This window comes from Arvicola amphibius, chromosome 8 (assembly GCF_903992535.2).
Source record: "Arvicola amphibius chromosome 8, mArvAmp1.2, whole genome shotgun sequence".
Taxonomy (NCBI): Eukaryota; Metazoa; Chordata; class Mammalia; order Rodentia; family Cricetidae; genus Arvicola; species Arvicola amphibius.
In genome coordinates, this window is record NC_052054.1 from 44,869,436 (window position 1) to 44,882,665 (window position 13,230).

Sequence of the window (13,230 nt, forward strand, 5' to 3'; positions counted from 1 at the left end):
TAGCGTGACAGTCACATTCTTGTTCTTTCATCTATTGAGACAATAGCATTACTTCACTCCAAACCTTATGGATACACATCTTCATACAATTTAGAATAGATGAACTCTGTGTAGATGCGGTTCTATTGTCAGGCAGCTTCAGCACTGCAGCTAGAGATATCCTTGGAAGCAGATAGGAATGCACCTGTGAACCCAGTTTCCATGGGGCTTCCCGATACCCAGCCAGTGTGTCACATGAGTCAGATGTTATTTCAGTTTTCTTTCTTGTGACTCTATTGCCAAATACTTCCAACTTCTCCTGATAGAAAGGTTGCCTGTAGCCAGGCAATTGGTGGTACATGGCTTTATTCCCAGCATTTGGGAAGCAGAGGCAAGCAAATCTCTGTGAGTTCTAGGACAGCCTGGTCTACTAGTTCCAGGACAAGCTCCAATGCTACAGAGGGAAATCCTGTCTCAAAAAGAAAGGAAGGAAGGAAGGTTTGCCTGTTTTGTAACTGTCTTAATTTAATCTTATATGGAAACACACTAATCACTAGCTAACTGCCCTTCATAGTCAACATGGCTCTGAGTTGATCAAACTGTAAAACACTAAGCTTTTAATGGATTGCATTTTGAAAATAACTTCTTTGGATTTACTTTTTATTGTTAAAATATGAGCTTTAAATGTTTTCTCTGTAATTTTTTGTTTTGTTTTGTTTTGTGTTTTTTTGTTTGTTTTGTTTTTTGAGATAGGGTTTCTCTGTGTAGCTTTGGAGCCTGTCCTGTAACCTATTCTGTAGACCAGGCTGGCCTCAAACTCACAGAGATTGGCTTGCCTCTGCCCACCGAGTGCTGGGACTAAAGGCATGTGCCACCACTGTCCAGGATCTCTATAATTCTAATAAAGCTAGTTTACTCTATAATTCTAATAAAGCCATGTATCTTAAGAGAATTTCAATTGAATTCTGGAATATAGATAAATAATATTGTCACTCCAGGAAGCATAAATCTCCAGTAGGTAATAAATCCCCTATGTCATTCAATCAAATGAAGTTAGAAAACAATTGCAGTACCAGAAATATGTCTAGGGAGCTTTCTGTTTGTGTTGTATTGCCAAATGCATTTTGAGGGAGTGTGAAACAAGCTTGTTTAAGAAATATACTTGCTCAAAGGGTTGAGCCATTTTTATCTAGCTCTTAAGCCATTAAATAGTCTTCCGGCATTTTATCAAATGATAGTTAAAAACATTTTAAATATCTGCCCCTTAGGGTCTTATGTCTGCCTCTGTGACCCTCTCCTTCCATCACATGAGGTGATAGGGTGGTACCCATTCATAACGGATGTGTGCTATTCAGATGGTCATTATACAAAAGCATTTTTAGTTAAGAATAAATACATATTTGTGGAAAAATGATTTCTCCTCACTGGTTATAAGTTTATTTATTTCATGGTCTAACGACATGAGGAAAGTTGGTAGAAACACCTAGGAACCCTAGTAAACCGTTTTTTATGACAAGTCTTCTGTAGTGTGCAGTCTGAATGAATCAGGAGTCAGCTGGGATTACTCAGGTATCCCTAAGGCATTTTCTGTGCTGCTTTGTCACACTCAGGCCTTTCTTTTTTGTGGTACTATCTACTAGGTGATAATGCAATTTTATAATGGAGTAAGGAGATTAATTTTCAAAGTTTCCTCTGGCCTGAGTTTGGGCTCATGTTCATTGTTTAGGACAGTATAAATAGAAAGGGGAGCTTGCTACAAATAGATTTTTGAAACTGTCTTACTCTACTATTTTATACATAAGAAAAATGTAACAAAGTATTGCTTTGTTGCCAATACATTCCTAACACCAATTAATGAAATGTAGCACTAGCTAGAAACCTCAATTGACATGTTTACACCTCTTTGGTATTGCTTCCCTGTTCTTTCGATCTAATGTGAGCTGTTTTAGAGACCACAGCTTCATCATAGAAGGGGCTAGGGAGACCACAAGATCTTAAATATTTGGTGTATCGGATTGACATGTGTTAATATGTTTGCTTTATAGTTTTGTCATTGTTGTCATTTTAGTCTATGCAAGATCTTTCTAAAGAGAAACAGACTGCAAAGAGCATGGTAGAAGAGCTCGGAAGAAAAGAAGGAAGCCTCCAGAGGTTAACAGAAGCACTGCTTGAAGTGAGTACAACTCCCACCGCCTGGAAGGGTGATTCTCCAGCTCTTTATAGTCAGTGCTTGCTTTCTATGTATAGAACATGTACAAGTGGGAGGCTTGACTTGATGTGTTAAGTAAAGTCATTAGGTTTCACAAGAAAATTATAACAAGGCAAGCCTTTATTTTTCTTATGTCTTCCCCCATGCATTAGAATATAACTTGATATATTCAAATGTTACACATGCACTAAGTCCCAAAGTGCAAAAAGAAGGCACAGACTGAACATTAGCAAAGTCCTCAAGGGGTCGGCAGTGCTGCCGCAGATCACACTCTGTCCTGAGTATGAGCTGAAGTACTTGACCTCTGCTTACGGACATGTTGCATATGGTACATGTGTTAGCCAAAGTACTCGAATTAATCTCCTAAAGTGGAAGATGTTTTCTTACATAAAGCTTTCCAAATATGATTATCATGCCCAATAAAAATAATGATTTCTTGATTTTGATAACAATCTGTATTCACATTTCCCCGCTTCACCAAGTATTTGTTTATGGTGTGGAAGACATTCCATCAGGGGCCACCCATGCATTTTATTATAGTGTCTTATAAATCCAAGGTGCTTTTCTTCTGTGTTACTGTCTTATTGAAGAAACTAGAAGCTCATTCTTCTCATAGACTTATAGATTGTCACACCTTTAGATTTGTCCAGCTCCTTCCTTAATGATGCCATTTGTTCTTTACCCTGTGTTTCTAGTAAGCTAGTTATTAGAGCTAAAGGCTACATGGAATTCATGCCAGTTGTTGCTGCTATGAATATTTTGTATTGCTGACATATTGTACAATGTTTGATTATCCTTCCTAAGTAGCATACTAATACTAATCTCTCTAGGTTAAAGTGGTGACAGCCTAGCTTTTTTTAAAATTAAAGGTACAGCCATTACAAAGAGCAGGTGATCTGTGGGACTGGTAGAACTGCTGCAGTTGGCAGCATGTTTCCTAGCATCCACCAAAGCTCATGATTTAAAATTAATTTTTCACATGTAGTTCATTCCCTTTCTCTTTATTAGCTACCATTTATATATAAAAGCAACTTTTTCCTTGTCACCCAGTCGATTTGGTTATTCTTAAATGCCATTCCGTTTAGAAACCCTGTTAAGCTTACTTTTCATGAGTGGGGAGTGGGAGATAATTTTGGAGATGAAGATAGCATCTTCTGAGTGTATTAATTCATGACTCCACACTGATACTTCCAGTTCTGCTCACACAGTTCTGAGTTGCTGGCATTTCTTTCCCATTCATGTCATATTTATATTTCTTTGTGTTTTAAATCATAAAATTTAATTCCTATTAGTATCAAAACATAAATACTTTTTCTTAAGATTAAAGTAAATATTTCCAGTTTTCTCCAGGGGAGTCTCACTGGGTATATTAACTACATTTCAAATAACAAACCAACATGAAACAAACTCAGTTTTATTCTAGACTTTTTGTTTCATTTGGATTGTTTGAGCACTTTCTCTTATTGGTTTCTTGCTTGTTTATTTTGCTTTCGGTTTTATGGGAGCCTTTTTTGTTTTTTTGGGGGGATTTGGTGTATGTGTTTCTTGTTTTATGTTTATTTGTCTTTACCCTTTTTTATTTTTTTAAAAAACAAAGACAAAGTTGGGTTGGTGGGAAGGGAATGAGGGAGGATCTCGGAGGAGTTTAGGGTGATGATCAGAATATGTTGTATGGAAAAAGGGTTTTTTTTCTTTTTCTTAAAAAAAAAGAAAAAAAAGAAATAGTTCCAGTATAGTTAAGTCACTTCTGCTCCTTAACAACACCACGGATGAGGTTTAAGATGTCCTTGCTTTTTTCATTCAAATGGGTTACATTGTGGGGAATGCATACATAGCCAGTCTGCTTGTTAGAAAAGGAATGTTGAGAACCCCAGGCTACTGGGGTGTGGTCCTTCCCTTTGATTACTGTGGGCGTCAGATGGCACAGAATACTCAGACCTGTAAATATAGATCATTTGTTTCTACTGAATGTATGCAATTGAATTCGGTTAAACTAAATACAATATAATGTTTGATAATAGACTTGTTATAGACTTCATGGAAAATGTTAAGCCATATGACTTTGAATACCTTTTCTCTGTTCTAACAACTGGCTTTTTTTTCTTTCTTTATCCACTACAGAACCAAAGACAAACAGGAGAGACATACTCTTTACTGGATCAGGGCCAGAAAGCAGAGCAGTCTGGGCTACAGACCCTCCATTCTAAGTGGCCTCTCTTTGATCTTACTGTGATTGACCAGCTGTTCAAGGAAATGTCTTATTGTTTGTTTGACTTGAAAGCATTGTGTAGCATTCTTAATCAACGTGCTCAGGGCAAGGAGCCTAACCTGTCGTTATTACTGGGAATCAGATGTAAGTGGCTGATGCTTTATTCTGATTGCTTTTTCTGTGTTAGCTTTGTGCTCTCTTTTCTTTGTCTTTATTAAGTCTCCAACTCAGCTGATGGTTTTAGGTTTACCTCTCACCAGTTCAGTACTAAAACTGATGTAAATTTGTGGAATCCAACAAGGGCATAGTTGCAGAATGCCTGGAGATGTTTCCTACACTGGGTCTGAGTGTGGCCTGCAGTGCTTCTTAGCAGTGACTTCCCATTTATTCTTCTAAAAGTCAAGAGTCTTTCTTCGTGCTGCTTTTCTACAGCATATACACAGACGAGCAGTAAGACAATACTCACTGCTTTTGTAAGTGTCCTGTGTCCTGTGTCCTATGGCTGAATGGGAGTGCCAGTCGTTCCAAGGGAACCAGATTCTCTCCCACAGATGTGCTGCCTTTGGCACATGTGACTTTTATGCTTTCTTTGTGACATCCTCTTTACTCTGTCTCAGTTCTTTCCCCTTCTGTCTGGAATTGTGGAAGAGTTGCCACAGTAATAAACTAATACGAGCCTTCTTTTGAGGGTTCTTTTTGTAGGAATGCCCATCTCTTTGTGTAGTTCTCAGGAATAGAATATTGTCTTATTGATATCTTTTTAATAGAGAAGAAATAGATATGTAAAAAGCTTAAAAACAGGGGTAAGGCTACATAAAAAAGTTTGTGGTGGAACACGTTCTGTGGAATGCTTGCCTCAGTATGGTTTGTATGTGACGAGAATATTTCTATTTTCTCCAAAAAATATTCTACTGTATTACCTCATAATAGGTACTTTGGCTTAAAACAAATGCTCTTAAAGAATGTCACTTGTTAAATGAAACATTTATTTGTATTAAGCAAGGTCAGCAGAATTTTACCCTCACTTCATAGAGGTATGTTGACATGCTTAAATGTAGGCATGTGAAAAACACTGGTCAGTATTAGTCAGCAGATATCAGATACCTTCAGTGGTGTGGATACTAAGTCGGGTCCTATCAGTGCAGATCAGTAAACAACCCCCTTTCTCACATTAACTGAATTATTAGATCGATTCAGTAAGTACTGTAATTGAGATGTGATCTAAGAACAGTCATAACACAAAGAATAGAACTGACTGATATGCATGGGGAGGGCTGGAAAGGCTTTGTGGATCTTAGAGAAGATGCCAGATAATCACTGACACTGGTTAGAATGGATCTCTTGGAGAAAGAAACAGATGTTCACATATCACAGACTTCAGAGATGTAAAATTCCCCTCAGTTATTTTCTAATCTATATTTTAGTATAGCATTTGTTAGCCTTTACATTAATAGAGTTATGCTAATATGAATGCAGTGAAGGTTTGTGACTCCACCACCTTCACCACTACTAATCCCCGTGGTGGCTTTTTTTCAGACTTTCAGGTCCAAACTCTGAGTCCTTACCTTACATGTGGCATTGTGAAATTCTGTCTGGCCAGCCACTTTGAATTGTCGTGTCATGCGTCCTTCAGTTGTCGATTGGCAGACCTACCCTAATTTTCTTAAAATTCTCTGCCTCCTTGGTTTTCATGACATCATTCCCAAGTTCTGCTTCCACTTAATTTATGACTGCTTAGCCTCAAGATTCTCTAGACTTCTCTGCAACTTTCTTACTGGGTTTCATCTGGGCACACTGTTAGCCCCAGCATTTGGGAGGCAGAGGCAGGTGGATCTCTGTTAGTTCAAGGCCAGCCTGGTCTACAGAGTATTACAGAATAGGCAAAACTACATAATGGGTCCCTGTCTAAAAAAAAAAATCACATTGGAGTACACAAGAGTTATTAGTCAGTGGGTATTTTCATTTGTTTTTACTTTTAGTCCCTATTCTCTCTGAATACTTATATTTTTTTCTGTTATTGCAATACTTTTCCCCATACAGATACTGATCTCTCATCTTGTCTAGAAGGCATCTTTGGTCTCCTTATTGTAGTCAACTCTTTCTCTATATATATATTCATACTGGCTCTTTCCTAGGCATTAGAAACTCAGCATGACTCAAGTAGAGCTCCACTGTCCCAACTAGCCCTGCTCCTTAGAGTACTTAGTACTACCATACGCCACCTGATCCCAGTCCCTGACCCTCCCTGTTGGCAGTTGAGCTCTGCTGAGCTAATATTTACTCCTACCATTATGTCAGGCTCACATAACCCTGAACTGGGCCATTACCCATCTTATTCATCCTCCTTTCCCTACCCATTTCTCATATTGTTTTCAGGGTTTTGTCTAAACCATAAATTGTTTTTCCTAATATCCTCCCTGTGTTAGAAAAGGTTCTGCTTATCTCTGTAGAGTATTTCTTATGCCTCTTCTCACATGTATTTTGTCTTCTACTGTTTAATGGCTAAACACTACTAGTCTTGTTTCTCAGATTTTATCAGACTGCTGTGTTTTGTGCTTTGATAGCCCACCAATAAACAAGTCCCAGCCATTACTCCAGTTAGGTCTATGTATGTTTTGTCTGTGCCGCTGTCTCTTTTGGGTAGTGGTGAGTCATCCACAATGTACTCTATGCCCAGTTAATTATGGAATCATTTGGAAAGCATTGAGAATAAGTCATTGACTTCATCCAGCATCATACCTTGATCATAACAAAAAACAGTTATTTGGCTGCTGTGCTGGAGGTTGAAAGAGTTTATTTCACATTTTTCTTGCTTTTTTACTGGGACATGCTTAAAAGGAAAAACTAGAGTGTAGTGAGGGGCTGTGGGCTGCTTTCCTGCAGCCCTGCTCCTGATCGCCGGGCTAGCTTTACTCCGAAATAATTACATGGAAACTGTATTCTTTTAAATACTGCCTGGCCCATTATTTTCAGCCTCTTACTCACATCTTGACTAACCCATATCTAATAATCTGTGTAGCACCACAAAGTGGTGCTTTACCAGGTAGATTCTAGCGTACGTCCATCTTGGGCTGGAGCTTCATCGTGTCTGGCTTCTCTCTGAGGAGAGGCACGGCGGTCTGTCTAACTTAGGAGAGGCGTAGCATCTGACTGAGCCATCTACCTCACTTCCTTCTTCCTGTTCTGTCTACTCCACCCACCTAAGGGCTGGCCAAGGCAGTTTCTTTATTAATTAACCAATGAAATCATCAGATAGAAGACACACCTACATCACTAGAGTAGATAATTAAGAGCTAGCTGCTAGACCTTCACCTTCATTATTCAGACTTTGGGTCATTCTCTTTTTTTTTTTTAAGATTTATTTATTTATTATGTATACAACTTTCTGCCTCGATGTATGCCCGCACGCCAGAGGAGGGCGCCAGATCTCAGTACAGATGGTTATGAGCCACCATGTGGTTGCTGGGAATTGAACTCAGGACCTCTGGAAGAGCAGCCAGTGCTCTTAACCTCTGAGCCATCTCTCCAGCCCCTGGGTCATTCTCTATACACTTGTTTCAGTTGTTTGAAATTATATGGTCCCAATACTCTGGCTATATCTTTTGAAACTAATGTCTGCATGCCAGTAAAACTTCCTTTTGTAATCATAAAATTTAAAACATTTTGTCTCTGCAGATAATTTTCAAATTTTGTCATTGGGAAAAAATTAAGTACACTAGTGGAACTTGAAAAGAGATGTGATAACTCGCTCTTTGTTGCCTTGCTAATATTTTTATTCACCAATCACGCTGAATTTGTGTATGCTATATGAATTTAATACATTTTAACTAGCAGTGGTCTTTTAAGACCACTCAGGTAGGGTCTTTTTAATCTCAAATAATGTATAATTTGAACCTAAGCCTCACTGGTATTCATTGTACAGCATCATGTTTCCATGAGAATCTTGAACTGTTTATTCAGAAACCTAAGACATTCTCTCTATGCTTTCTTTACACAGCAATGAACTGTTCAGCTGAAGAGACTGAAAATGACCACAGCCCAGAAGCGCTCACTAAAAAGCTCTCAGATGTGTGCCAGTTACGGAGGGACATTGATGAATTAAGGACTACAATATCAGACCGCTATGCTCAGGACATGGGAGACAACTGCGTTACCCAGTGATCAAGTTTTGGGCCACAGCAACAATGATCCATTGTGAAATGCTGCCGTGTTAGACTCCTTTGGTTTTTTAGGACTATAAGGGAAAGGTGAAGCTCCTTGTAGTGGACTTCAGCTTTGTTGTTTCTGTTGTTGTTAGGTTTGCTTTTCTGAGGAAGTTTGAAGGGGCTGATCAAATCAGACAAGCAATCATGTTACTATTTGAAAAATGAGATAATGTCTGAAAGAAAAAGAACAAAACAACCTGCATTTTCAAACTACTGATTGTAGGACCAAGCTGTGAACAGTGCTCTTCAGATAAAGGCATAGGGTTTCCTTACTCCTGTCATTTTGTGTACGTACATGTGAGTGCTCGTTCATTCTCTTGCTTGATCACTCTGTCTCTGTCTGTCTGTGTGTGTGTGCTTGCCATGCATGTGCATTTGCATATGCATGGACTCTGTCAACACAATAATGGGATTTCAAGGGTCAAAGCAAGACTTTGAAAGGCACACACTGTTGATTCTTCATTTTGGATTTTTCTAGGCAGACTGACCTGATCCAGTTCCAGGGCAGTGTTCTAATACAGAAGGCTAGCAAGCAAAATCATTAGTACTTTAAAAAGTGGCTGTATTGAGATGGTGTGATTGCATAGCTGGGCTGATTTCGGCACTGAGGACAGCTGTTTCTTCCAGAGTGGTCATAGATCGTCTCGGCAGTGTGAAACTGCCATGAGGATTTTTCCATTGGCTTTGTATGAAAAGTTAATATACAAAAAGTAATTGCAATTAATTTCAGCATACCCCTTACTATTTGTAATCTTTATTTATGATATATATGTAAAGAGAGCCATATAAAATTAATAGGAGCCCTCTGAGGCCTTCAGTGACTAGTATAAAAAGGAAGATGATAAAGTAATTCTGGCAGGGCTGATTTTTATCCACACTTCGGCACTCACATTTAAGCAGTGTTGGGCCTGCTTTAAACTACTTTAAGAGAAAGCCAACTCATTATTCATATATGAATTAACAGTAACATAAAACAAAGCCTAAGTCTCAGTGATATTTTAATTACTAGATTTGTTGCATTACAAACAGCTTGTCATGGAGTGTGATATTGCTTAGGTTAGTTCATTTGGAGCACAGGGTACTACTATGTAATACAACTCATTTGAGCAGATACAGTCATTTAAACTTCAAATAATATTGTCTGTGTATCATTTTATGTTTTAGAAAGATTATATATTTTATTGCCAGCTGAGAACTCATTACAGTCTTTTTAATACAGGCAAAGCATTGCCTTTTATAGGTGTGTTTTCCCTTCCTTCCTTCCCTTCCTTCTTCCCTTCCTTTATCCCTCCCTCTCCACTTAATGCAACCCAATTTTCTTCAGGCAGGACTACATAGGTGGAGAGTAAAGGGTGTGGAGCCAGCAGGATAGTACTGTTGACTGACATAAGCTGTTTTCTTGCAAAGCTTAATCTGGTAGAAAAGATTTTTCTTAATCTCATCAATGAGAACTTAGTAGGACAGGCCTTTAAGGAGATTGCTCAGGAAGATGTTTGTTCAGAACTGAACTGTCCATATTCATTTGGTAGTTATATTTCAGTAGTTCATTATACTATATCATAATGACAGATTTCCCTTCTAGTTAGTGCTAAATCCACTCTACTTCTCTTGGGGTCTGACTGCTAGTAAATCAGTGTGTTGAAGCGAGTATGCATCCTAGCTCTCTAACCCAGAGAGAATTCTCTAAGAATTTGGTTCTTTAAAAATGTGTTCATTGGGTTTGAGGGGTAATGTTTTGATGATAATCAAGAAATTGTTCACTGCAAAAATATATGCCGTGCAAAAAGTAACATATGTAGATGGTCCCAAGCTGTAAAGTCAGATAATAGCATCTTCATGGGTCAACCACTACAACAAGTAACAGATTTACTTTTGCTTTGGATAGAGTCTTTCCTGTTCTTTCATGATGTCAGAAATACAGCCACCTAAAACCATAGCCCTATAGAGCAACTATTGCTGATGAGCATCTTCTTAGTTTCATGCTTTGAGTTTTTATACTTACTGCTTTTTGAAACAAATTTATGGTCATATACACATAGAGAGAGACATGCACAAATACCTTTCATCTGGCCACTTGCAATAAATAATTTTTGTTTTGGCTAGTTCTCTAAAACTTAATAAATTTAATTCACATATCTTAGAATAAAAAATTTTAATTAAGAAATTACCAAACTCTTATTGATACATTTTAATTTCTAAACTGTATACTACCATTAGAAAGACATTCAGATGTGATAGATTTTGATTCATATTTCGATATAATGGACTACACAGTACTAATCTCTTACTAGAGTCTAGAGTTAATGAAGGACAGTGATAGTAAGGAGTCAGCTTTGGAGGGAATTTTGAGGAAGACAGAGCTAGTTGTGTTCTAGTTAGTCAGCATTTCATCTTCCAGAAACATCTCATTCCTTGAAACACACCCATGTTAGAAGAAGAATAATATCACATCACATTGAAAACAAAAAATTTATCATTAGGTCAAGTGAGATGGCAAACAGCAATTCTATAGTGTTTTGTCCACATTTTGAAGTAGGGTGTACATGGAAGTTACTATAATAACATAAGCCTACAATAAGAAGGAACTTAATTCTAAAGTAAATCTATCTGTAAATTTTCATATGCAATGATCTTTTTTCATTTATGCCTTTGTGTATAAAGTCTTATTCTCCTAAGAAGTGTTACACAGTATTTACTTTTAGTCTATTCAAGGTGAAGCCATTTGAACACAGCCACGTAGAACAGAGGTAGACTAGCAGTTGCTGCAGGAAAGTCACCGGTTACCTATGCCAGTAGAACCAGCTGAATCAAGGACACAGTAATGCACTGTTCTCACGTGTGATGTCAGAAAAGCAGACTTAAACTTAGTGCATTTCCAGTGAAGTGTGGTTGTAAGATTGTGAGTCTTGACAAGATACATATACAAGAATTTTATTCTTAAGAGCATGGTCCCTTTTAATACTTGGAATGGATTCACTATTTAAAGTTATCGTTATTATATCTTATTGATGGTTGTGGGATTTTAATTTTGTGAAACTGAATTTAACTTTCAATAGCTTGTTAGAAAAATATCAAGAGCTAGAAAATGTTGCTAAAATGAATATTGGACTTAGAACCTTGTGAGGAAATACTGTTCTTGTTTCAGACTCATTAGGAATCTCGGGCAGGTTGTAAAGGGACCGTTTCATTGGAGAATGCTCTTTAAATATCAGCAATATTGAGCAACAGGCTATTTTGCACAGTACTGTTCAGTGCTAGCACACCTCTGGTTTGGATTGCTGGAGTTCTTGTCTATATTTCTGTCACTGGATATATGATACAGTGATGGGATGTTCTCTGAATGGCCACACAGGGCAAGCAGATGACATTGCAGCCACCAGTAGCCCTTGCTTCCCTTTCGTTTCCATTTCTGACAGTTCTTTTTAGTGCTCATGAATGAAGAGAAACTGTCTCCTGTTTGGTAGAAAGAGTAAAATTTCAATTTCACCCCCAAAACACACTGATAGTAATTGCTGTATGAATGTATCATACATTTAATCATGAAAGGGAATGATTGAGATTCTTCTTATTTAAATGAAATATTCAATATAATAGAATGTACTTTGAAATCAATAAGTCATTGGCAACACTGTTGCAGCTGCATACAGAGAACCTTTTGTGCCTTTTTGCCTGCAGTGTTTATTTCTCTTACATGAGCTATGAGAATGTTGATTATTGCACCTTGTTCTTTGGTAAATAGACTTTTAAGAATTTTTCTAAAAAGAGCCATTTCTTCTTAGATGATAGTTACCTTAGTAAACTTGAGAGGATGTATCATATTTGGATGTGTTTGAAGCCCAGCCTTTTCTGTATAGAGAGCAGGAAATTCCTTTAAAATGTACTCATTTGTATGTATGTGTGTGTATTTATATATTATATATATGTAGTTATTTAAATACGTAAGCATGAAATTGACATAATGTTGGCGTGGTGACCAGAAGTAGTAAGGTGCTAGGTGGTCACATTAAAAGCACAGCACAGCAGAGTGTGCAATCAGTCACCGACTGGTGGGTTTGTAAACTAGGTTCAGTTTTTGAACCACCAGAATACCTCATGTGTAAATACAGTGTTCATGATTTAACTGAAATACAGTTATTGTAAAAAAAAAAAAATGTGAAGCCACTGGCTGGCTTATGCCTTCTGACTTTGTTTTTCCTCCTTTTTGGAAAGGAGTTGTTTTTGGTTTTGTTTTTTTAAATAGGGTTTACAGCTAGAAATTTGAATGCCAAAGTTCTATTTATTAAACTAAGAGAAAAAGTTTTCAATGTTAATGGCTAGTATTTTTCCACTGGACTATTGTTTGTTGATGTTGGAATTTGTATTTACAGAGAAATAAATTTTTTACAAAAATATTTTGTCTTTGTGGTCCTAATGTTGGTATAAGAATATATTTGAAATTTCATGCTTTCTAACCCAAGGTCTCAATGACCTGACATTTAAGTAAATGCTTTCCATAAATATATAAAAGAATCTTTTATCAGAATACAAGACTTGGACTTTCTAGGTCTCTCTTTTTTTATTAGCTAAAAATCATTGCCTCAACATTTTTCTGCGAAGGTGGGAAGAATTAAGTATATTAAGTTCAAAGT

General features: G+C 37.4%; 1 protein-coding gene across 5 annotated transcripts in view; it reads left to right on the plus strand.

The window, feature by feature from the left end:
• Window positions 1-12,993, plus strand: part of Cep85l (centrosomal protein 85 like) — a 114,219-nt gene extending 101,226 nt beyond the window's left edge. For all 5 annotated transcript variants that reach the window (XM_038338860.1, XM_038338861.1, XM_038338864.1 and 2 more), the window contains 3 exons: window positions 2,048-2,152; window positions 4,310-4,541; window positions 8,395-12,993. In XM_038338860.1, the coding sequence (XP_038194788.1) occupies window positions 2,048-2,152; window positions 4,310-4,541; window positions 8,395-8,558 (501 nt within the window). In that variant the 3' untranslated portion in view covers window positions 8,559-12,993. The remainder of the gene's footprint in view (window positions 1-2,047; window positions 2,153-4,309; window positions 4,542-8,394) is intronic.
• The last annotated feature ends 237 nt before the right edge of the window (window positions 12,994-13,230 follow it).